Here is a 25,536-nt window from a genome sequence, read left to right as displayed (position 1 = left end):
AAAAAAAAAGAATCTGTTGCCAGTAACAAATATATGTGTTGGAGGGTGGGTACGGGGGTGCAGACTTCCAAAAACAGGAAGCTTTGGCATACATACAGGGAGAATATGGGATTCCTGAATTTAGAATGGGGGATTTCCAAAGCACAGTAGGCACAAAGGACAGGGCTGAAAAGAGAGATGAGGTAGACCCCCAAAAGAAACTTCCCACCACCCACCATGCTCAGAAAGGAGTCTGGGATGCCAGGCTATTCCAGGCTTAGGAAATATGTGTGGGACAGGAAGAACCAGACTGTGAGATCATACAGGAGTAAGTTTGAAGCTCGTAGTTACCACTAAGTCCTCTTGGGAAAGTTACCTCATCTCACTGAGCCAGTTTCTAGGGCTTTAAGGTAGAAACAGTGATCTCTTAAGTAGGGTGAACAGCTCCCCAAAAGATAGCCACACTCCAAATACCTAGAGCCTGTTAGGACGTGAGACATGTGACACGAGGTTTTTAGACAATGTAATGAGGTCATTAATCAATGGCCTGAAGTTAGGGCATTTTGCAAATGGGTCCAACCTAATATCCTAAGGCAGTAAACCAGAGAGCTTTCTTAGGCACATGGCAGCAGAGAGGCAGCATGTCAGGTGCCACACTCCAAAGAGACTTTAGCAGCTGTTAGTTTGAAGATTGAAGAGACAACAGGAAGTAGCTGAAAGGGATTCTGGGCCATTGGCCAGCAAGGAGAAGGGAACTTAGGTCCTGAAGCCTTAAGAAACTTCTGGAAACAGCTGAAGGAGCTTCAGAGCAAATTTTCCTTCAGAGCCTCCATGAAGGGACACAGTCCTGCTGACACCTTGACTTCAGAGACATAAGACACAGAGTAGAGGACTTCCCAAGCCCCTCTAAGTTTGAGGTGAATCGTTAAAACAACACAAGAAAGTCACCCCATCTTTCTGTCCCAGGGCTGTGTGAAAGACAAAAACGCAGAGTCTCTGCTCCAGCTGGCTGCTGTCCCTTCAGATGCACGTGACCTCCTGATAAAGGAGGATGGTCTGACCGGCTGAGATGCCTCAGTGTTTACTCTTTTGCTTTGGGCCCAAGGTTAGGGAAATGGCCTCAGTAAGGATGAGCACTCACATTTGAGGAAGTGCCATCTTTCCCCAGACAGAAAACAAGTGCATACTGATACATGATACCCTCTGGGCTGCTCTGCGAGAGCCCAGGGTCATGTATGACTCTCTAGGCTCCTCTGTGATCCCACAGGCCACCTTCTGACACTGCGCATAAATGCCCCACGTGCTGCCAGATAGAGATGCTATTCCTTATTTGCCACCAAAGTTTGGGAAGTGAAAGGGTGTTTGTAGGCACAGGGCTACAGGAGACCACTGTAGACATGTGGTTAGTCCTTGTCCAGAAGCAGGGACCTGGGTACAGCTCTGGTTGTCCCAGGCATGAGGTGGAATGCATTTGGCTCACAGATCCAAGGCTATCTTTTGTAGGCCAAGAAGATGACCTCTAATCATATTGGTGCATTCATTCAAGAGCGATGGCGATGTCCTAATTGATTTTGTGCTGCTATTGTAGAACACCACGCTGGGTGGTTTATAAGGAACAGAGCTTTATTTCTTACTGTCTTGGAGAATGGGAAGTCCAAGATTGAAAGGTCTGCATCTGGAGATCATCCTGTGGCAAAATGTCGAAGCAGAAGGACACATTGGGGGCAGCAGGGGTGCAGAGGGCAAACTCATCCTTTTTTAGCAATAGGCTCCTGTGGTAACAAACTCACTCCCTACCTAGCAGCATTAATCCATTGACCAGAGATGGTCTCGCATGACCTCTTGTAGGTCTTGTGCTTTCAACAGTTTTGCTTTGAAGAGGAAGTCTACAATGCATGAACCTGGGGGAGATATACATACTGGCCTTAATACAGAGCTTGTTTCTTGGCTCAGTGAAATCTGGGAAATTAAAAATTACTGAATTGCCTGTCATACAAGTAAGGGCAAATATATGAGTGACAATAGCCAGGTGAATGTCTCTTTCTGCCCACCACTGTCTTCTATATTCCCTTTGTCCTCAACTAGAGGTAGAATAGATATTGTGATCATGTATGTCACAATATACATAATGCAAGCACTCTATGATGCTCCACTTAAAACAAGACCCATGGGGCCAGTAAGATGACCACTGTGTAAAGCACTTGTCCCCAAAGCTCAGTGACCTGAGTTCAAGCCCCAGTTCAAGCTCCTTCCACCTGGTGGAGGGAGAGAAGCAACTCCTGCAAGTTGTTCTTTGCTGCATTGTGAGAACAAGTTGTTCCCACAAGCATTCTATGGTATATGTGCACATGCATAGATTCCCCCACCCCCCAACACACACACACACACACACACACACATACACACACACACACACACACACACCTCCACATCCCTTTACACCCCCAACACATACTGAATCAATAAATAGAACCCACTGCATACAGCTGTTCTTCTGTGAATTGCTGCTCTTTGCCTTTGTTAGAATTTGGGGTACAAAATGAAGACAGAACCTTGACCAAAGATGATGTGATGCCTGGGGAAGAGCTGCTTGCTGGCCCCTGAATTCCTCCTACCCACTGCTTACGGGCTCATCAGATAGGTGTTGATTCTGATGAAAGGTGAGGGTTCTAGGAGGCAGTGAAACTAGCTGATGGAGAAACTAGAGATGGAAGACAAGAGAAGGGAATGCCGGGCACAAGGACAATTTGCTCTCAAATATTAATCTGAGGTTCAAAGAAAAAGATCCCATCACAGTACGCCCAGTGTGGATGGAGAAATTACACATCTCCCTGCCTGGGATGCAGAGTAGATCTGGGTCTGTGTGACATTCATCACCAGAGAGATAATGCAGGGTACTGACTGAGCGAGAACCCCTGCAGACTCCCCATTTAAAGGCTTTGGCTCCTTCCAATCTCACTGAAGAGATGATGGTACTGTGCAAGTCCAGACGTGGAGAACAAGGCTCAAGTTACACGTGGCCTCATAGCTCAGCCTCTACAGTTCTCAGGGCACTTGTCCAAACCCTCTATGGGAGGCTTAGGATCAGCCGACTTCCCTGGAGGCTTTTGCAAAACTGCCAAGCATCCCCAGGGTGTGAACATGTGAGGGTACCCATCCTCTTGAAGTCATAATACCAATACATATAAGGGCAGGCTCATTGTACATCCTGCATACAGCTGTTCCAGAGTTTTAAGTGTTCCAGAATGGTCCTTAGAAATCAACACACTAACCTGAAAACTCACATCACCGAGAGGTCCTCTTGACTCAAGCGACAACACAGGGACCTGTAGCAGGGCCCAAACTCCAGTTAAAATATCTGGACATGAGAGTTGAGAAACTGAACTCATCCCAGGCCAAGAACCCTTCTGGATGGGGCAGCTGGCCTAAAGGAGAGCTCAGTATGGGTAGGATTGAGTGTGCGGCTTGATGAGGCTGAAATGTGGTGGTTGATTTTGTGGTTGCTCCGTGTCCTTCTCTGTGGGTACCTTGAAGATGCTGTCTGTGTCAGGTGCATTTGCCAGTAGCTGGTGCTCAGACCTGAGGAATAAAGCTGTGAGGTCAACAACTCTAATTTGGAGTTTGGAGTTGGAAGAAGCACATCGGTCATTCTTGGTACCCTGCTGTCATTTGTCCCAGCAGAGCTGCACTAGAAAACAAGAACATCAGTAAGCACTGGGTAGGACTGTCAGAAAGATGTCTAAGAAGCTGCCTGGCCTAGGACAGAAAGAGGTCATTGTCTCCCATGGCTAGGGCCTGGAGAATTGAGATAGTTTGAATTTTGGCTCTAACACAACACACAAAAGACTGAAATGGCAGTGGATGGGCTTGGAGGAAGACAGAAGGGACTCTGGGACAATGCTGAGAGATGTAGAAGAGGTAACATGGTGGCTCTTGTGTCTATGATATGTCGGGTATCTCTGAAGTTGAGTACTGCATCCTCAAGTAGCAATGGAGCTGCTGGCAAGGAGGAGAGTCCTCAGTGTCATTGAGTGGACCCTGGAATCAGACAATGGAAGCAGCCAATGTTGGAAAAAACATTCAATAACAGCATCAGGGAGGAAATGAGAACTGGACAAAGGGCCAGGTGTTGACACTGTTTAAGATGGAGGACTGTACATGACTGGCGGAGGGCAAGGGTCAATGGACTCAGAAACGAAGGGCTGGACAGAGGGTCTGCAGGGAAAGATGTAGCTTATAGAGTGGGGAGAATGAGATTGCGGTTGCAAGGATTTGCTTTTCAAATGAGGAGGGACATATGTCTCATTTGAATACATGGAAAAGAAGACACAGTAGCTAAAGCATGTGCATCTGCTTAGAGAAAAGCTGGCTCAAAGTATGTAGCTTATAACTAGTCAACCAGGCCATCATCTTGTATGCTGGGGGTTTATAGAGGATTCCTTTTCAGAGAGTGGATCAGACTCTTCTTGGGGTCCCCAGAGAAGGGTCAGTGGGAGCACATACCAACAAAGAAGACATGGGCATAACTGGAACTGACAGGTTCCACATCTGACCTCTGAGATGGCTCATTGTAGCATCTGATCAAGTTGTGGGCTACAGACAGTTGGCCGAGCCATGCCTTGCTTAGTGGCTCACAAACACCAAGCTCAGACAGTGACCTAGCCACATGCCGGTTCTCTATATGTGAGACATTTGAGGAGACACAAAATCTTCAGATATTAAGTTAATAAGCTCAAGTATCTCCTGTAGTGTTGGCAGGAGGAAGAAGCAGCTAGAAGCGGCCTATGAGGAAGTACAGCCAGGTGGGTGTTGCCATTAGTGTCTGAGTCTTTAAAAGATTGCCATTACAAGGGTGTCTCCCCCTACCCGGATCTAGCCAACGGACAGGACATTCTCCACAGTTGAGTGGAGAATGGGGTATGACTTTCACACGAACTCTGGTGCCCCATATTTGACCACGTCCCCTGGATGCGGAGTCCTGGTGGCACTCAGAGGAAGGATAGCAGGCTACCAAGAAGAGACTTGATAGCCTATGAGCATATACAGGGGGAGGAGGTCCCCCTCAGTCAGAGTCATAGGGGAGGGGAGTAGGGGGAAAGCAGAGGGAGAGAGGAATGGGAGGATACAAGGGATGAGATAACAATTCAGATATAATATAAATAAATTAATAAATATATATAAATTTATCAATGTATTAATAATAAATATTAGTTAAGAAACATCAAAAACAAACAAACAAAAAACCAAGGGTGTCTCATAATTTATGCCCTTGAGTTTCTGATAGTACTGAATTCACAGCCATCCTCAGAAATCTCTTTCATTTGATACTGGCAGCAGTTCTATGGAGCATGTTGATGGTCTTGGTTTAACTCGTAAGGAGATCAGGGTCAAACCTGAGCAAGATGGAGCCTGCTTTCCCAAGGATGCATTCAATAGGTCACTACAGACTTGGTAGGCAAAGCCAAGTCCCTCCTGTGCCTTCTGTCCATTTCCCTAGGTGCAGCCTGGTCAGATGAGGCAGGCAGGACCACAGGTACTAAGATGATGGAGTAGCCTTGGTGTAAAGGAAGTCCTGTCAGCAACACAGGGCCTTTGCCTCAGGAGACAGAAAGGTGGCAGGCGGTATGTGTGGGGGGGACATAGATATAAAGGTTGCCATAGACATGGGAGCGAAGGGAAATGGGGGGTGGGGACAGGAATCCCAGCCTAGACACCCGCTCTGAGAGCTGGTATGATGGAGATAGAACGGAAGACTAAGGGGAAGCAGAAGAGAGAGGCCAATGTAAAGAATCCTGGGGAGACTGAAAGGTGGGACCCAGGCGGCTGGAAGTATGCAGGCTTGTGATAGAAAGGTCCTGGGGTACCTACGTGCTCATTCTCTGTCCCTGGACTAGGACTGCATCACAGGGGCAGCCACTTTTGGATATGCTTTTCCCCCTTGTGGAGCCTGTCCCCACACTTAAGACTCAGTGCAAAAGCATGAGGTGGGCAGGCAGGAAGGCCCACAAATTCGAAATCGCCTTGTCTTCCCTTTTTGCCACTGATGTGTCCAGTAGGGTATGGGATGGGAGAGAGAGTTTGGGTAGACTCAGTAAGGGGGGGTGCACTGAGTATAGAGAATTTTCAAACATCCATACAACTGTCGAAAGATGCTTTTCAGTATCACCACAGACAGGCAGTTTCAAACAATGGCAATGATAAAAATATTCCCCTGTCGTCTTCTACCACCACTGCCACCTCCCTGATTCCCTGGGCCTGAAGCTGGGGTAAAAACTTGGCTTGGAGCCTCCTCGTAGTAGTTCCAACAGAGAAGCTCACTAGAAATAGTCTTTTCTAGCTCCATCCCACCCACCCACCTCTCAGCAGCAGCAAAGCAGGAAGAGACAGGTGTATTGTGAAACTCCACCCTGGGGAGCATCCTCAGTAGCTCTGATTACTGCTCAGGCCCTGTCTTCTTGTCCTAGGATTCAGCTGGCTCATATTTACCCAGTGGGAAAATGGCAGGCTTGGTGAGGTCCACATGGCTTCTACAGCATCCTTGATGTGATGTTTTCAACTTCATTCTGAGAGAGTCTGCTCCTGAGAGATGTCGAATCCCTGTCTTCGAACATTGTTCTGTGTTCTCAGAATTCCTTCATATTCTCTCTCTCTCTCTCTCTCTCTCTCTCTCTCTCTCTGTCTCTCTCTCTCTCTCTCTCTCTCTCTGTGTGTGTGTGTGTGTGTGTGTGTTTGTGTGTGTCCACTTATTTGATTGAGAGGGCTCATTATATATGTGCTACAGTATTCCTGTGGAGGTCAGAGGACAACTTGTAGGAGTCCATTCTTTCCTTCCGTCGTGTTGGTTCTGTAGACTTAACTCAGGTCTTCAAGCTGGGTAGCAAGTGCCTTTGTTGACTTGCCAGCCTTGCCCGCCATCTTTGTTCTAACCACTTGTGGTCATAGAAGGTGACTATAACTGATTTTCTACACTGAAACCTTTGCCATGTATCGTGCCCCAAAGAAGGTCTTTTACAATCTCCCAAAACATCCCACCAGAGTCCCCCACATCTCCATGCTGTCTATTGAGCTACCCCAGATTACTCTTAATGGTGTTGGGACCCAAATTTAGATGTGCCCCTAAACAATGGAACACGCAGCCTAATTGTAGGATTTGTTCTGTGATACCCAAGAAGCCCCAGACACAGCACCTCAAAGCCAGTATGGAAGGAGTAGCAAGTAATAGGAGAAAACGTGGATGTCTTGCAGAAATCTCTTTCCGAGTGTGGATGTGTGGAGGCAGCCTGGAGATCATCCCGTGCAGCCGGGTGGGGCACGTCTTCAGGAAAAAGCATCCGTATATTTTTCCTGATGGAAACGCCAACACGTACATAAAGTAAGTGGCACGCCCTGGCCTACTGTGTATGGACAGCAGCAAGGAGACTGTGGTGCTCTGCAAGGCGGTCTGAGGGACCTGGGTGATGCATGAGCTGCGTTCCTGAAACTTAGGCTCTGCCTGGGCAATTGGCAATAGAGCCAAGGCTTTCCTTAATGAGTCCCTGAGAGCTGAGGAGCCCTAAGTCCACGCACACCCACCTCATCCCTAAAACCTCAGTAGTTAAAGTGCCTGATCAGATCCATCCCACAGGGCTTTGCCTCTAGGTGGTGGTGGGTGGGAACAGCTGGGTAACTCAGGGAAAGACACCTGGGAAGAAATAAGAGACAGGAAGCTCTAGAGAGCACAGCCGTGTGCCTGCTCCGGGCCGGTGGGTACAGCATTGTGCCTGCTCCAGGGCCTCCTGGTAGACTAGGAGAAGCCAGATGGGGTATTCCTGATAACCCAGCTCCAGGGCGTCTCCTGTCACGCAACACTTCTACACCATGGATACAGAAGTAAGCGGTCCAAAGGGTGCCCCTTGCCTGTCTCTTCCCTCCTTGTCCTTCGTGCATCTCCTTCCCAACACTCTTCTCCTTTTAGTTTTCTCTCATCAAAATATTCATGTGTATCTATTTTTCTTAAGATTAAAAAAATTTATAAGTATATTGTGGGGGTGGGAGGAAGTGTACTCACGAATGCAGTTGCCCATAGCAGCCAGAAGAAAACAGTGACCCCCCTACCCCCACACCCCAGAAACTGAAGTTACAGACAGTTGTAGTCCATCTAATGTGGATACTGCGAACCAATCAAATTGGAGTCCTCTCCAAGAGCAGTGCCCACTTAGCTGCTGAGCTTTCTCTCTAGTCCCCGACCGTCGTAAAAATATTTTTCTCTAACTTTTTTTGTTCTTTACTTTGATCCTCTTATCTCTTGGCATCCAGTTGCTTCACTCATCCATCCAATCACGCGTCCCTTTTTTCCCTGCTGTTCGGTCCACTTGTGTTAGGGAGGAAGGAGGCTGCAGGTCCTTTGAGATGGATGTGGTGCTCTTTTTTGATTTATCACACGGGTTTTCGTGTGTGTATCATATCCTGCCACAGCTGGCTCAGGGGAAGCATGGCTTTGGACCCTGGTTAAGCTCTACATCTTGCAAAGCAGGGTGCATAAGGAGAGGCTGGGTAGGGGGAGGGGAGGCAGCAGGCTGGAGCGGATCGGATCGGGGATACTCAGGTTTTGCAACTATAAAGGTAAGCCAGGGACATCGAGCATAGCGCAGTGCTGTGGCTGTGCAGAAGCCAGAGACTGCTGGGTGGGAGCTGGCCTGGGAGACAGGATCCCGGGATTTCAGACTCCTATTTCAGATTGGGCTTTGGCTGGTGAGCAACCTTGCAGGCTGGTGGTGTATCCTCAAGTTAGAAAAATAAGGCATATTGTTTGCAAAGCAGCTTCTAGCTTGCAGATAGTGAAGCCACTTGCAGGAGCTAGCCAGGTGACCTTGGCTGTTTCCAGTGGCCTCCAAAACCCACTTGCCTGTGCTTACCTGTCAGTTCAGAAGCTCAGAAGGAGTTGACGTGTTTCTCTATCAAATGTCCGCGCTCTGAAATAGACCTATGGGCCTAGAGGCACAAGCTGGTTGTAGTTACATCCCCAAGTTCACTTTCTCCCTGGTGCTCCAGCTGCCCGGATCACCAGCCCTTGTTATTTTCTTGTCTCTCTGATTTTGACTCCAGGGGGTTTTCCCCCACCGCTGTTGAATGATCACAATCATTCTCTCTTCCTCTGCCCCTCTCTCTGGTACTGGCACCTTTAGGGCAGAACTCAAGCAGAGGTCCAGTGAAAAGCCTGGCACCCGGGTGAAGTATTAAAGGATATGGCTTGATTGCTGATTTGTTACATGTAACCATTGCTTGGCCATTGTGTGCACAGACCTTCCCCTTGGGGAGCCTGGAGTCCTCGCCATGTCCACTGTGGGACAGTAGAGGACGGCCCACTAACCGAGCACACTGGGCCTTAGCTGGTCCTTACAAGTCCCACCCGTGTAGAGCATTTGGATACACCTGGTTTTCCTGTCCCTTTAATGGCTTCGTTGAGAGTCACCAACGTTCAGCTTCTGGTGTGATTTTTTTTCCTATCTGTACCTTTTGGGAAATGGTTTTTGATACTGTTCAAGTCCTGTGTCTTGGGGTGCCTTTGGAGATGGGGGACACTTGCCCGTGCTCTGGTGTTCTGGAAACATTAATGCAAACACCTCCGTCCTGGTGGCGGCTACCCAGATGCTGCTGCCAGCTTTGCCCTTGTGTATGTATTTCAACTGGGAACTGCCTGCAGGTCATTCCGCCCCCCTTGAGACTCCTTGTCTCCCTAGGAACACCAAGCGGACAGCTGAAGTGTGGATGGATGAATACAAGCAGTATTACTACGCAGCCCGGCCTTTCGCCCTGGAGAGACCCTTTGGGAAGTAAGTGTGCACTGGTGGAGGAGGGCGGAGGAATGAGAAAGGCCTTAGCTCACAGGCCCATCACCTCAGCCATCTCCTGAGCTTCTAAGCTCTTCCACGCCTAGAGCTGTGGCTGCTCTGATTTTAAGCCGTTTCTGCTCTTCCCTGTTCTGGGTGTGCAGGGCTTTTTGCCAGGTCTCCTGTGACTCTGTTCCTAGGTGGCTGCTTGAATAGAGGGAATTGAGCATGGTCTTGTATGGTAAATGGGTATTACCAGCTCTTTGCAGAAAGACAGCATGGGGGATTGGACCCTCCGGATTTGAGTTCTTCCTCTATGTCTTAGTTCCCCCAAGTTTAAGCTCCACTCTTCCCCTGGAGGAGAAGTGCATGCTCAGATGTCCTTTTCCTCAATAAGCCAAGCTTCATGGGAGAAGACTGCAGGGAAGAAGAAGCAATGTTTATTAGATGTTAGGTATCTTCCCTAAGCTCTGAGACATGCAATTACATGGTCCTGTTTGACAGGTAAGGAGACTAAGGCTTAGACAGAGGAAAACACAAACCATACCTGTGAGGAAGATGAAGGTTCATAATACACTCATTCCAAAACCAACCCCAAGCTAGCTGAAGCTAGAAAAAATTGCAATTTCCCTTAGTCATCACTTGTGTGTTTTGGCGTTTGCTGGTGCTGGTGGTGGGGCAACCATAACATGTTGTCCTACTCGGTTCACTCACTCATCACATAAAGCCATTGAGCAGATGGGCTTTTAAAGCCTAAACCTCTCTGGATGAGTCGATCCCTGCACTGGAGGATCAAATCAGAACCAGCCAAAGCGAATTGCATCTCTGACGTCACGGCTCATGCCCACCCTCTGATTCTTAGTCCACCTCTCCTGAGGCAGTGTATCTTGTCCACATCAGAACTGTGGGTCCACTGACCATGTCCTACCAGACTCATTCTCCACCCATTTTGAATGTGTGTTCTCCTTCCACTCTTAAAGACAGACCTTGAAAAATTTGGTCCTTTGATCTTTGACTCTGTCATCCACCTAGAAGCACCTTCCCCTGCACACACACACACACACACACACACACACACACACACACACACACACAGAGAGAGAGAGAGACAGAGAGAGAGAGAGACAGAGAGAGAGAGAGACAGAGAGACAGAGAGAGACAGAGAGAGACAGAGAGACAGAAACACACACACACACAGAGAGAGAGAGAGAGAGAGAGAGAGAGAGAGAGACAGACAGACAGACAGACAGACAGACAGACAAAGACAGAGAGAGACAGAGACAGAGACAGAGAGACACAGAGAGAGAGAGGTTCTTTATAAATGTCTTCCTCCCCTGTGCACAGGCTACTGGATAGTCTCATAGGATTTCAGATGCTCCAACTGATGGTACTTTATGGCCATGTTGCCAGCAAGATCACAAGACATCTCCCACCCTTGCACTCTTTTCTCACCAGCTCAACCCCACCATTCTTATTAAGCCGTCTTCACGTCCTTCCCACCCCTGAGCCCATCACCTCCTTTCCCTTGCAAAGGACGACACCTATTTTATGGATGAAGCAGACAGTATTGATTTCCCAAGACAAATCGACCCATTAGCCTGGCCACAACTCTACCATCCTTCTCGGTCTCCCTTTGTCTCCGTGGCGAGGTGCACTTCCTGTATCAGTAAGCCAGGCCTCCTCTGGATGCCCCATTCATGCCTTCACTCATTTATAAATCAGCATTTATCACATCCCCACAGTCTGCATTCATCTCCTGCCTACCTGGTAGCTCAGGGCCTCTCAGACTTTACTGAGCACACAGATCTCCCAGGGAGCACGTTAAAGCATGGAATCTGGTTCCTGAGATCTGTGTTTCTAGTAAGCTCCCATGTGACGCCGCACTGCTGGCAGAGGATCCTAAATCTGGGGAACAGGTTTCCGTGCAGCGGTTCCCAAACTAACCCAGCAGTGGAATTACCTATGGTTTCTCAAAGCCCCTGCTGCCCGAGCTCATCCTCCAGGGGACTGGTTTCCTTGGTTTTCAGACTAGTGCAGTGTTCAGCATTACAGATGGGGCTACATGCCCATGTCCAGACACCTCTACTCGTCACAACCTCAGCTTATCTCTCCTGCATCCTTCCTTTACGTGTTTATTCCTCCTCCTTTATTTAAAAGGGAGGGGCTGAAAAAACATACGATAGAACCCAGCCATTGCTCACCACCTGTATGCCTGTCTCCTGCCTGCCCAGGCCCTACAGCTGTTGCTACCAGGCTCAGTGTGCACTCTTTCAACTTACTCTCCTCTTATGGCACCCTTCAGCACTATCTTATCCAACTCCATCCTGGCATGCCTCTGGCCCCTAGGCTTTCCAGTCTTCTTTTCTGTTGCTCCTAGGTCCTACCTTCCACATCCCAATTACACACTGCTCAGTCTCTCCTTCCCACTCCTGGCAGGCTGGTCTTTCTCGAAGGCTCTGTCGTAAGTCTTCTTTTTAGGAGATATTTTTCCCCCGGCGATATTGCCACATCTATTCACAGCTCTGTTTCTAACTGGAACCTTTCCTCCGGGCTGCAGTTTCTTATACCCAAGAATCAAGTGACCACTTCTACCTGGCTGTCTCCCCAGCACCTCCCATGTCACACGTCCTAAGCTAAACTCATTACGTTTGCTCCTGAATCTGTCCCTCTGCTCATACTCCCCTCTAACCTCATGAACAGTCTTTCTTATCCCATATGAGCTAAGGGTACCACCCTAGTTCCCCTTTGTTGCCTTGTTTGATTGATCACCATGTCCTGCAGCTGCCGCCTCACTCAAACACTGAGAACTCAGGCAGTTTCTGAGCAGAGTATCAGACTTGCTAAAAGCATGCCATCCTTGTCCCTGAGGAGCTGGGAGGTCTAGTGGGGGAAATGTGCGCTGTGTTCTGCAGGAAGACATGAGGCTGGTCTGTAGCTCGGTGGTAAAGCAGTTGGCTAGTGTGCACGAGGCCCTGCGTTTGAGTCCCATCACAAGAAGGAGGGAAATGGGGAAGAGGAGGAGAAGTGGTTTGAGTGATGTCATGGAGAGAGGAAAGAGTGGGAGGCAGGGAGGCTAGACAGAAGGGAGGCTACTTTCATTGGCTGCCTAGAGAGGAAAAGGTTTGACTAATACTTATGTAGAGTGAAGACAAAAAGAAGTAGAGGATTGGCCATGCCTGTTCCCACCCAGTTGACTAAAAGGAGAATAATGACACCTGGGATTGTACAGGTACCTCCTTCCTGCTCCCATCCCCACTTCCGCTCCAGATGGCCAATTCTGGAAGCAGTTGTCAGATTTCCTCAAAGCATCCCCATGCTTTGCTATATAGAGGGCCCACCAAGTTCTCTCCAGCACCCATGAGATAAGGTCAGTACCTTTCAGCAGTGCCCTCACGGGGGTCTTTGTGGACTCACTTCCCCCATTCACATGCACCTCTCTTTTAAGGCCACATGGCCAGTGTTGTTTCTGTAGAACTTTCTAACTTTCTCACAGCACTGATCTCTGCTTTCCGATCTGTCCCACCTCCAGCCAGAGTCAATAATAGCCTTTGCTCTCTTGAGTACCATGGACTCCTCAAGGCCACATGGGCTATGGTACTTGAATAAGTATCCTGCACTACTATTCCGAAGCTTTCCTGCCCCACAATGAATGCCATGCCTGTCACATAGAGATGTTCAGTGACTCGCCTATGAACCTCAGTGGGATGAGACCTCAGCACCCTCCCGAGAAGAGGATGCTCTGAGGCTGGAGCGGCGCAGTACTGCAGCCCCAAAGGGGCTGTGAGTAAGAGTAGACCAGAGTTCCAGCAGTGAATTCTTCACAGCACACTCGAGGTTCTTTACAGCCACCTTTTAATGAAAATGAACAGCACCCCCAATTCTATTTTCAAGTAAAAGCATAAGCCCTTGATGTGGGCACTACACCATTACGAGATAAAGCTAGGAGTTTTCATAGGTCTGCCTGGACCAAGAGAAATCTCTGCTTGGTTCATTTACTCAGTCTCCCTTGGAGATGTGTGGGTGCAGAGCATGCCACTGGTGGTGGGGAGCCATGGCTATAGATGACTGCCTCTGACAAATGTGTTCTGTCTCCTTGTCCCTCCAACCTCCCCATCCCAGCATTGAGAACAGGCTGAATCTGAGGAAGAATCTGCACTGCCAGACCTTCAAGTGGTACCTGGAGACTGTCTACCCAGAACTCAGGTACACCTACCTACTGGAACCAAAGGTAGCTATAAGAAGAGGCCCTTGACTGACCCAGTCTGGAAGAGGCATGACCTAAGGCCAACTGGAGGAGAGTTTTTAAGTCTCTGAAAGACTGAGCAAACCAATCAGCCCTGCTTATCCCTAAAACCAGAAGGAGAATTACATTGAACCTAGTAGTAGCATGAGAGACTGGGGTTAGCTGATGGCAGAACTTCTCAGTTCTTAGGAGTGGTACCCTGGGTTGTGCTATGAGCATAGGACTAGTGACATAGACTCCATCCTAGAGATCCATCTGTCATGTGGCTACTGGGAGTCCATTGCTATATCATACTAGCAGCGTCCTTCTGGCCTCTGACCAGTGCCAACCTTTGTGACAGCTCCAGGGAAGATGGCCACCTGCCATCTGAAAACACACTCCTAACCCATCCAGCAGTTAGCATCACTAATGTCAAAAGGCAGAGTGGTCTCATCTGTCCTCGTGGCTTTCCCACAGGATCCCCCCAGACTCCTCCATCCAGAAGGGCAATATCCGGCAGAGGCAGAAGTGCCTTGAGTCTCAAAAGCAGAAAAACCAGGAGACTCCACACCTCAGGCTAAGCCCCTGCACCAAGGTCAAAGGAGATGGAGCAAAGTCTCAGGTAAAGTAACTGCCTGGAGTCGTAGCACTGTGTGCCACAACGAGTTGAGGTGTCCTGATTAGCCATGATCCCTGCTCCAGCGTGACACCAGGTGTCCAGAATGGAGCAGAAGGACCCATCTTACTTGACCACTGGCTTTTCTCCACTTAGTTACCAAATACATAGAGTCTCCTAAAAGGTGGCTTCTAAGTGGCATTTGCCAATAGGATATGGTCTAGTAATTTAGCAGAGGATCAAATAGACTGGCAACTGTCTCCTACAGTAGATGTGGGCTGGGTCAAGCAGGGAAGGTCAGACATACTAACTCTGCAAACGTGGCATGCAAAGAGGAAAAGGAGTCTGCTGCTTGACTTTGAGACAAGATGCCCAAATGGTGTCCTGTGGCTGACTTCCAGGCAGTCATATCAGACACCATAAAACCACTGCCATACACTGCTCTTTCCCTGGGCACCACCCTCCTGCTTCCCCTACGACTGTGGATTATTTGGGGGCGCTTTCCAAGAATGCTTCCTTTGTGCCTTGTTTTGGTTATCAACAGAGCGTGTCCTGACCAAGCCCTGTGTTTTGCCAATGTTCTCCCTTCTGAGGCTGGGCCTGCTGTTTTCAAGGTCACTGACAAATTCACCACCTGGCTCAATCTCCCTAGCACTTGACCAAGCATAGCCATCATGTGACTCCCTTCTCAACCTTGTGACTCCATAGGATCTTTGCATTCTTGTCCCCTCCCCATCCTCCCCCCCCCACATATCTGAGTTCTAGCTTAGTGCCTTTCCCCACCTTTATAGTGTTTACTGAGGTCCTCAGTCCACTCTTCTTTTCTCTATGAACCCTTTTCTTTTAGATATTACTCATATTTCCAGCTTTGACCATCTCCTGCTTATTGATTTACAAATTCTGTGTCTTCATGCATCATTTATTCGTTCAGCAGACACTTTGTTAACTGTGAAGATGCACACGTGCCAGACTGGGCTGCAGGAGGAGATGGGTGAGCAGCCACTGTGACCTATTCTCTATCCCTGAGCCTTTGTCAGTGATACCACAGAAACACAGAGATCTGGCATCCAGGTCCTGTATGAGCACTGGGAAATTGTCCCAGAGGACGTGCAATGGGCTGTGCTATGAGACAAAAGTGAAAACAGACAAGGCCAGGAAAGTGAGTGAGGGTAACCAAGGAAATACAACTGAGGTACACTGAGGCCTGGGGGCAAGTCTAAGGATAGGCCTTAGGGCAAGTGAGGTCCCCTGAGGTTGAATGAAAGGGAGCAGTAGATGTGGAGATTGAACATAAGCTAGAGCTAAGTTACTATGGCTATCTTTTTGAGGAAGTTGAGTTTTGTACTGACTAGTGAGGACCTCTGTAAGGTCCCAGGAGAGGGCTCCAGGAAGAGCAGGTTCACATGTAAAAACTCCCATCTGGACTGTTGCTCAAACACCAGGCAAACGAGTGAGTCAAACTCCTCTGTGATTTAACTCCACAGATGGCCATGGGCATCCAGGCTGTTTTGCATTGCACAGACTCTCTGCACACACCCTTTGCCATGGCTCTAGTTCTCACTAGTGTCTTGGGCTCCTCTTCCTCCTGTAGCCCCTTGTATCTGCCACCCACCGTGCTCTGCCTAGAAAAACTCTTGTCATGCCCCACACTCGCTTACTGTTGCTTAGATCTACACTCCCAGAACCTGGTTCTGTTGACTTTTGGAGCTGGGTCCTTCTTTAAAAATGTCCCTGTTGGTTGGAGACTGAAGCACCAACCAAGGGCCATGCATGGACTGGACCTAGGCCCCCTGTACAGCTGTAGCTGATGGGCAGCTTGGTTTTCATGGAAGTTCCCTAGTAAGGGGAGTAGGGGGGCTGTGTCTGACAACATGGACTCTGTTGCTTCCCCCAGTGGGGCTGCCTTGTCCTGCCACAGTAAAAGAGGATACACTCAGTCCTGATGTGACTTGATATGTTGGGATGGGTTGAGAGGGGCTCCCCATTTCTGAGAAGTGGAGGGGGATGGTAAAGAGGGAGAGAGTGTGGGACTGAGAGGTGAAGAAGGAAGAGGCTAAAATTGGGATGTAAAGTGAAGAAATATTTTTTAAATGTCCCTGTTGATAACCCTTTTGTTAGATTATGGCCACAGCCTCTAGGTCTTCCTCCTGCCTTGTCCCCATTCGATGGCCCTCATCCTTACTTTGTGTGCGATCTCTAATCCATCATCCCAACTTTCAGCACAGCCTTTGGTGGCTCTCCAGTGTTCTCCACAAATGTCCACACTCTCAGACCTGCCTCTGGCTTGAAATGACTTTGTCCCTGCTCCAAACAGGACAGAGGAGGTGGTGTGGGAGTTAGATTAGACTAGAAAGGAAAGGAAATGGAGGTGTCAATTTTACTTTAGGTGTGAGTCTGCCCAGCTCACAGTAACACAGTTTGCTCAAGTGGTACTTTGTAAAGCGCTGTGAGTAGGCGACACATCTCTCTGTGAGTCTGAGTGTGGGTGATGCTCATGGGAATTCCATCCGTCAGAATGTTGTCTGGCCCCTTTCCTGGGACAGGATTAGCTTGATCTATTCCCAGCAGAGCTGAGCTTTTCTGGAACTTTCCAACTTTGGTTGCATAAGGAGGTGGGAGGGAAGGCCACTAACTCTCCAGGCCTCAAAGAGGGCCCTTTAATACCTGGTTCTAGGAGAGATAGCAGAATGCTGTTTACTGGAGAAGAGTGGCCCATCCCAGCCACCCTTTCAGCTGACATTCCTTGAGCAGGAGGGATATAAACAATGGGTACCCAGGCCTCTCTCCTTGGGGCAGTGGTAGGCTACAGCTCTGCTTTGCTTTGAGATAATGGTGACTCTGATGCTAGATCCCTGGGGGATATAAAGAGGTTTAGTTAACCTCAGTAAACCGGACCATAGCATCTTGGGTACCACATTACCTGCTGGGGAAACAAGGTGGGCTCACTCAGAGTTAGGGATAGCCCCATTCTTCAAGGGCACACAGCCTAGCACCAGGACTGGCTTCCATTTTCAGGTACTCAGAAAGAAATCCACATAACCATTTCAGTCAACATAATCTCTGTGAGATGAACACATGTGCATGCGTGTGTGTGTGTGTGTGTGTGTGTGTGTGTGTGTGTGTGTGTGTGTGTATGTGTTATATCTTTGTAGGACTGACTTGGGAATCTTTTCTCTTATCCTCTCCTCATTCCTCATAAACCTCAATTGTTGTCATCCTTCACCTCAACCCTTTCCCACAATCATTGGGCACTAGCAGGGTCCTTTCTGCTTAACACGGCTCTGCCCCTTCCTGCCTACATCTTTGCTACCTGTCCTGACTCTTGCTCCATCCTGAAGGTGAAGTAGATCTTACTTTTAGCCCTACCCCCTTCACAGCTGATGCCACCAAGGCTCCCAGAGAGTAAACTGCTATCATACACTAGTAGTATTCCCCACACCAGCCCTTTCCAGAAGTTCTCTGGTGTTTGTTCCATCCAAGTCCAGTTTCCAGACCTTTATTCAAGGTTTTAGTCACAGGACAGGACACCTGTTTGTCACGTGCCTCTTCAAGGTTATAAATATTAAAACTGCTAACTAGCTCCATCTTGACAGAAGGAAGCTTGGTGGCAGGTGGGGGGAGGATCTTTATTACAGCCAGTTTCCAGTGACAAATCCAAAATCCAAATTCATGCCTCTGTAAGAGGGTCTAGAGTCAGTAGAAAACAGTGCCTTCCCTAACATTTGTGGGGACTTGGTTAAGACTGTGAATGGAGGGGGTGGGGTATCTGCTCCACCAATACCGCATCGAACTCCAGGGACACATGCTGTACTGCATCCCCACTTGTGCCTGGCTGCTGTTTCTTCCCAATTCTGCCTCAGTCCTACATGGAGATTCTAAGCTTTCATGCTCAAGTAGAAGCACTTCCCTGTGACGGCCTGCATGTGTATAGCAGAGACACAGCCTATCCCCAGAGGACAAACCCAGGCATGGGAGCAGCACAGATCCTGAGATCAGGTTGGGGCCGCTAGGTGGGTCTTCTAGGGCCCTGGGTTGTGGAGAGTGGCACAAGGAGGTCCAAGTTCTGCCTCTAGTTGACATCTACTCACCAGGTAGGTAAGACCCAGGCAATGAGATGGCCGCCTGCCTGCAACCACACTCCTTTGACATAGTTGGGTTTGATTTTGTTGACAAAGCTGGGGATCAAAGCCCAGAGCCTACGTAAGCACTCTCCAACCAGGCTCCATGCTGGGCATGGAGACACTTTAATCCTGTAGTTCTAACCATTGTTCTACCTCCACACCAGCCCATCCACCTAACCCCCCACATCCTGCCTCACCGTCCTCCTTGCTAGCTCGTCGTCCTTTGGAGCAAAATGCTGAATTCATGTGTTTCAAAGAGGCTGGCAAGCTGATGCCCTGGAGTAATATGAGAGGCATACATCATGTATTCAAAAACCTTTGAAGCCCACGAAGTCTCTAGGCCAATGTGTTTCCTCTTAACTTCACTGAATTCCCTGGGAAAATGTCCATGAAAGGTAGAAAGCGGGCAGATGCTCCACTCCAGTTTCTATTCCAAACTGAAATGAGGGAACCCCAAGGCGGTTTGTGGCACGTTCTTCCCCCGCCCAGCCAGGGTTTAGGCTCCTGATTTGCAGAGCAGAAGGCAGCTGCTGGGAACCCCAAGGGTGGATGTGATTGAAAGTACTTCGCAGATCAGCAGGCACACGGACACCTCCAGGGGAGAGGTCTCAAGTCTGTGGTGGAACAAGCTGCCAGGCAATCGCTTCCTACCCTGTCTTCCGCAGAGTTCCTCATCACAGCCTGGGAATGGCCCCGCAAAAGCATCATGCCAGCCTGTCTCTGGGACAGTTTCCAAAGGAAAGTCTAAAGGGACATTTCTCTTTTATTCTCTTGCCTCGCACTGAGTCTCTGGTATCCCCAGTGGAGACAGTAACCAAGCCTTTGCTAAGGCAACATTCTGAATATGCATGTATTAACCATATATTTTATGTAGTGACACTCTTTATTAGAGCAAACCCCTTTGGGGGTCAAAAGGCCCTTTGTGACAGGAGTCTCATAAGACCATCCTGCATATCAGAGATTTATATTATGATTTATAACAGTAACAAAATTATACTTCTGAGGTAGCATTAAAAATAACTTTATGGTTGGGGGGTCACCACATTATGAAGAACTGCATTAAAGGGTCACACCCTGCATTGAGACAGTTGAGAACCACTAAACCAGAGGGACTAGTAGTCTCTTCATATCATATCTGAGGTCACAGAAGTAATTCACCAAGCATCTACAAAGCTTTTAAGCTAGTGAGCAGGGATCCCAACCATAGTAGGCATCCAGGAGCCCAACCCTGTGACACTACAAAACAAAGTGGGCGCAGGTCTCTAATCCTACAGAGAAGTTATTCTAAGAATGGAGGGGAAGACAACGTGGAAATAAAAAAGATGACTGGGACTATGCTATGTCACCCTGCTGCCTCTGGGCTGGGAACTCTCTCCAGGGTGGTGCTGAGGCCTGTGCCTATGCAACAAAGGAAGAGAGCCCACCCAGTATGGCCCACCAGCCATTTGTACTTATGTGGCACCCAAGCTGGCCACTATGGCCAATCCTTTGGGGGAATCTTTGTACTGAATTAGAGGTTTTGTTGGACCCAGCTCATTTACCCTTCAAGGGCACGCTCATGGGCTAATGGGTTTTCCTGTGTGGCCTACAAGGTTAGAGGACAGCTGTTGGCAATATTACTTTCTCCTTGGGTCCCGTCCTATCGGAAGAGAGGAGAGCTCATGTGCACAGTGAGCCCACAGCTGCTCCTGACCCTGTTGAGAATTAACCATCAGCGTCTTTGATCATCACTTGCAGGAAACTGTACCCGAGTAAACCGACTGTGAACATGAAGTGGCCTGACCCTGCCAGGCTTTTGTATGGCTCTAACTTCAGGGAAACCAGCAATAGCGCTTTGCTGTTTCCTCAGTTGTTTAATATTCACTTCCCAGAAGACGGTTAGAAACAGGGAACTCGGCATCATCAGTAGATGACACTAGCTCCTGCTTACTAACAGGGCAGGCACCTCACTTTCCTTCAAGGGCTTGCCTGTCCTGTTTCACCCCCACATTCCTTCACATGAGGTTACACCCCTCCTCATGGAGCAAGTACACTGAGGCAGGGCCAGGCTCTAGGGCAGTGCTCACCAGGCATGACCTTATTTACTCCTGAAAACAGCTCCTCAGATGGGCATGTCCTGCTATCACCCTCCCCTATTTGACAGATTGGATGAGCTAGGCACAGGGACATTAACCAGGGTCTCTCCTCAGCCCCGTCCCACAGGGGAAGTCCTACTCATATCAGTCTCCAGAAGGGTCTCTGGGTTAACGTCCCTGTGGGTGGAGAGGGACAGCCATTACAGGCAGCGTTTTCACAAGGCTCTAAATGGAGCCATCACTCGAGGGTCCTACAGTCCTTTCGAGGACAGACCTGGCTGAGTGACCCAGTACCCCCAATGGCCACCTTTTCGTTTGCTCGTTTGTTTTCTGGAGTTTAGAACTAAACTCAGGGTCTTGCTTGCTAGGCAAACACTCTGCCACTTAGTTGAACCTCCAGCCCTTCCCTTACCAACTGCGTCCTTAGGGTTCATTTCTGACCCAGGATTCATTTACTAAGCCTGTTCATCACCAGTTCCTCTGGGGATTGTAAGGGACATGGAATGTGATGTGGACACTTCACTTTAGCCCCCCCCCCCCACCTCCCGACCACTGATTCCCATCTCTCTTGCTTTTTGCATATGTATCCAGAGATCAGCCCTCCTCTGGGAGATGAAATATCAGGAAAGCCCCCAGAAAATTTACTTGTGTAAGGAATGTGTGTGTGTATGTGTGTGCATGCGTGCACATGTGTGTATGTGCACACATTCACATGCATGCATGCATGCATAAGAGCACCAACGACCACTCTTACCCACAGAACCATGCCTCTAGCCTCTTACTATAAGGACATTTTTGGTGGCTGCCTGTTCACATGTCCCTCTTGCGGACCCCTGGAGGGGTTTTCTGAGACACTGGCCCAGGTATGCTGTGGTGTAGCTATGTGAACCCTTCTCAAGGGGGTATTTCTGAATGTAGAGCCGCAGACGTCAAAAGAACCTATTCCTGCCACTCGTAGGTCCTTAGGGTGTTAAAAACCAAAGACTGGCAAGATGTGTTTTTAGAAACTGTGGTGTGTTGTAAGTTGCTCTGTTTAATCCCTTAGTGCTTTTAACACAAACAGTATAACACCATGTATCCTGATGATCAAAAATAATGACAACATTTATTTTTGAAACGTTAATTTGTGCCTCCCTGTTGGCTACAGAACAGTAACTCATTTTGCCCCATCACTGACTTATGCTTTATTTTGGGGGGAGTATAAAACTCTAATAGACTTTAGGCCAGTAGTCCTATGGTCCCACAAATGGCTCCTTGGACCCAGCCCTTGGGTCTTCCTCCTTCCCACAGGAGAAATAGTCTCAGTCCAATGTACATGTTACCATTCTAGATCACAGTCCCAATACCTAGGGCACCGGAGCCACCTGCCCAATGCCCCAGACCAGACTCAAGACCCTTGTGCACTTCATGCCTTGCTTTGGCCTCTCAAGTGACACACTAATACATCTAGAGCCAAAGGGGGCCATTTGGGGAATGCCTGTGACCACATATACAGGTTGGAGGTAGGAAAGATAATGGAGCAGACAGCCTAGAAGCCAACACTGCATGTGCTCCAGGGCCTGGTGGGGCATGCGTAAGGCAAGGTCCTGTACTCAGACTCTTGTCTCAACTGTCATCAAATGTTAGGGATGGCACGACCTGAGGATGTCAGGGCCCGAAGAAGACAACCCAGAAGGCATAGATAGTTATCATCCCTAATGCATTATGGGGGTTAAAACAAGAGTGTGAATACAGGCTAAACACTGCAGGGACACTCGGTCCTATAGCTGGAGGTTGTCTGCTCTCCATCAGTATGGGCCAAGAAGGAGCTCCTGAGTGGCCTGGTTCAAAGATGGAAGGCCACTCCATGTACAGGGATTTAGTGGAGAAAAGATACAGCCCTTGGCAGAGTCCCCTCTGGAACCTCCCTTGGAGACTCTAACCGTGAATCATCTCCGCTGCCTGGTGAAAAAGGAAAAGGGCAGTGAGCACCTCTTTCACAAACTGAGGGACAACCTCTTTGTCTCGTGGCAGCAATTACACCTGCACTTGCAGTCTCCCCTCCCAACTTGAGAACTAGAGACGAGTTGGCCTTGTTGATATGTCAATCTGGCACCTTGGTGTCTTGTAAGGACCTCACAGAATGCCCCTGTCTCCTACCATCAAAACTCAGTCTGCTGACCTACTTCCTCCTATTCGGCCCCTTGCAGGAGTTGAGGGGCGGAAGCCTTTGCTAAGGTGCCTGTTAGGCTGTGAACACTCTCCTAAGTAATGTTACTTTTCACGACTTTCTTCTTTCCCTCCTAACTCATGTCGTGGCTCCTCCCTCGAGTGCTTGCTTTCTCTTTACTCTCTCATCTACACCTTAGCACAGCCTTCATGTTCTCAAGGCACTAACTTGGAATCCTTTCAAAGAAGGGGCATTCTAAGGACAGCTGGGGCAGAGAGAAGCCGGTTAGGCAGCTGTTCATTGGAAGTATTAAATGTCAGGAACAGGCTCCCGTGGAGACATTGTTTCCAAGCAGGTGTTGGAGACTATACAGCACAGCTAGAGGGTTGTTCGGGTTACTGGCCAGAGTCAGAATTACTCCCCAACTTCCAGCATCCTTCCACATGCCTGTGGCCCAGGACCTGACATGGGTGTGGGGACAGAGACTTCATGACGGTGTGGGCTCCTAACCTTTTTCCTTTAAGTGGCATTCTACCAAGTGACCTTGTTGATGATCATCACTTTCTGGGACCCATGGAACTCCTTATCCATCTGTATGGGTCATCACACAGAGAGGCATGGTGTGGTACCCCACAGATGGTGGTTGTCCCACTCCTAAGTAAATCTTCCTGGTCTCCTCAGGTGTGGGCCTTCACATACACCCAGCAGATCATCCAGGAAGAGCTGTGCCTGTCTGTTGTCACCCTGTTCCCTGGTGCCCCGGTGGCTCTTGTCCTGTGCAAAAATGGGGATGAAAGGCAGGTGAGTTCTTGGCAGGCCTGGAGGTAGGTGTAGGATTGGGAATGGCCAGTTTCCATAATGTGACTGGGTGGGCATAACTCTTCTCTAGGCAGGAGAGGAGAGATGAAAGACGAAGGGTGAGGAACCCTATTAGACAGGGTCAGGTATAGGACTTGCTCAATGGTGTCAGTAGTGATGGCTACGTCGGTCCAACTGATCAGTCAATGTCTGAAATCCTGAAGACTTTAGGTAATCTCACCAGGCCCATTCAACTTGTATGATCTGGCCATCGCTCCAGCACCTACCTGTAAACTCAGACAAGAGCTTTGTCGGTTGTGTCCTGGATGCACACTGTTCCTCTAGCAGCATGTACTAGGTTTGTGCTCCGTTTCCTGCCCAGACAGACATGAGAGACTGAGCTTCAAGAACGTATCCCGAGGAGGAGTGTGGCATGTGGTGGATCACTGTATCCACCTGAAGTTTCCCCTTCCCTTTCTCCAAGGGAGGCTTGATAGAACCAGAAGGAACCATGGGAGCAAGCATTTGATGGTCTCTGTGAAGTACAGAGCTCAGCATCTAGTCAGCGGACGTGCCCATTGGTCTATACTTACCACATGTGAGGGAGTCAAGGGGGCACTGCTGGAAAGAGAAAACCAACTCTGACAAGTTGTGTTCTGGCCTACACACACACACACACACACACACACACACACACACACACCACAACACAAGCATGCATACATGCATACATGTGCATACACACATACATATACAAATAAATACCAACTTAAAATGTAATAAAAATATAAAACCCTAGTGCGTGTCAGAACAATTTTGGCCCCTTTCCTCTGTGAAATCACATCTCTGGCTTACCACATGTGGTGTCACCTCTTCTGGTGACATCTGTGTGGTTTATATTATCCAAAGGACTCATGGGCGTAGCCATCAAAATGAATTCATTCTTTCTCCCCTCTATCTTCTCAGCAATGGACTAAGACTGGTGCCCGCATCGAGCACTTAGGGTCCCACCTCTGCCTGGACACAGACATGTTCGGTGACAGCACTGAGGATGGCAAGGAGGTCGTTGTCAACCCTTGTGAGTCATCACTCATGAGCCAACACTGGGACATTGTGAGCTCATGAGGACCCTGGGCAAATCCAGCTGTGGGCCAGGGGTGATGCTTCCCTGTACCAAACCAAACTGGAACCCAGGCTGTGAACAGCCATGACTGCACCAGATGCCCTCGACTGGAGGTAGAACAAAGGCCCCCAGGACAGGAGCGACTGTCTCAGGGAAGATGGAGGAAAAGGTCGCAAACCAGCAGGGCTCAGCAACACCCACTCGTGTGTGCAATATTATGAGGGTCCAGTCCTGGCAGGTTTTCTGATTGGGACCTGGAGACGGAGATCAGACGGGAAGTGTTTGCTGTACCCTTTCTTACAAAACAAGGCACCTTCTGGAGGCCAGAAAGGAAAGCTGTCCTTGTCACTGTGCCAGGACTCGTGGAGCGAGGCAGAATGGAGATGGTTTTCAGAACAAATAAAGTTAACACTGGAAGTTGTCCCTCAGTTCCTCACGCTGCTTCTTGAGCTAGCTCAGCACCTAAACTGTGCTCCTCATGGAAGGGGGTGGGGCATCTTGTGTAGAATGGATGAAGAAGACAGGAAGATGAGCACCTGGTCCGCCTTGTCCTAAGTTACCACCAACCAGTTAAGCGATCTTTAAGAGATGCCTCAGGAGGCTGGCAAGATGGCTGAGGGGGTAAAGGTGCTTGCCACTAAACT

General features: G+C 48.9%; 1 protein-coding gene across 4 annotated transcripts in view; it reads left to right on the top strand.

The window, feature by feature from the left end:
- The window catches only part of GALNT14 (polypeptide N-acetylgalactosaminyltransferase 14), a 241,282-nt gene extending 215,967 nt beyond the window's left edge, over positions 1-25,315 (top strand). For all 4 annotated transcript variants that reach the window (XM_084792926.1, XM_084792928.1, XM_084792927.1 and 1 more), the window contains exons 10-15: positions 7,225-7,351; positions 9,699-9,791; positions 13,908-13,991; positions 14,488-14,632; positions 23,653-23,772; positions 24,736-25,315. In XM_084792926.1, coding sequence (XP_084649052.1) covers positions 7,225-7,351; positions 9,699-9,791; positions 13,908-13,991; positions 14,488-14,632; positions 23,653-23,772; positions 24,736-24,894 — 728 coding nt within the window. In that variant the 3' untranslated portion in view covers positions 24,895-25,315. The remainder of the gene's footprint in view (positions 1-7,224; positions 7,352-9,698; positions 9,792-13,907; positions 13,992-14,487; positions 14,633-23,652; positions 23,773-24,735) is intronic.
- Positions 25,316-25,536: the final 221 nt, after the last annotated feature.

This window comes from Acomys minous, assembly GCF_964271855.1.
Source record: "Acomys minous genome assembly, chromosome: 8".
NCBI classification, from domain to species: Eukaryota; Metazoa; Chordata; class Mammalia; order Rodentia; family Muridae; genus Acomys; species Acomys minous.
This window is presented reverse-complemented; position numbering and strand designations above follow the sequence as displayed.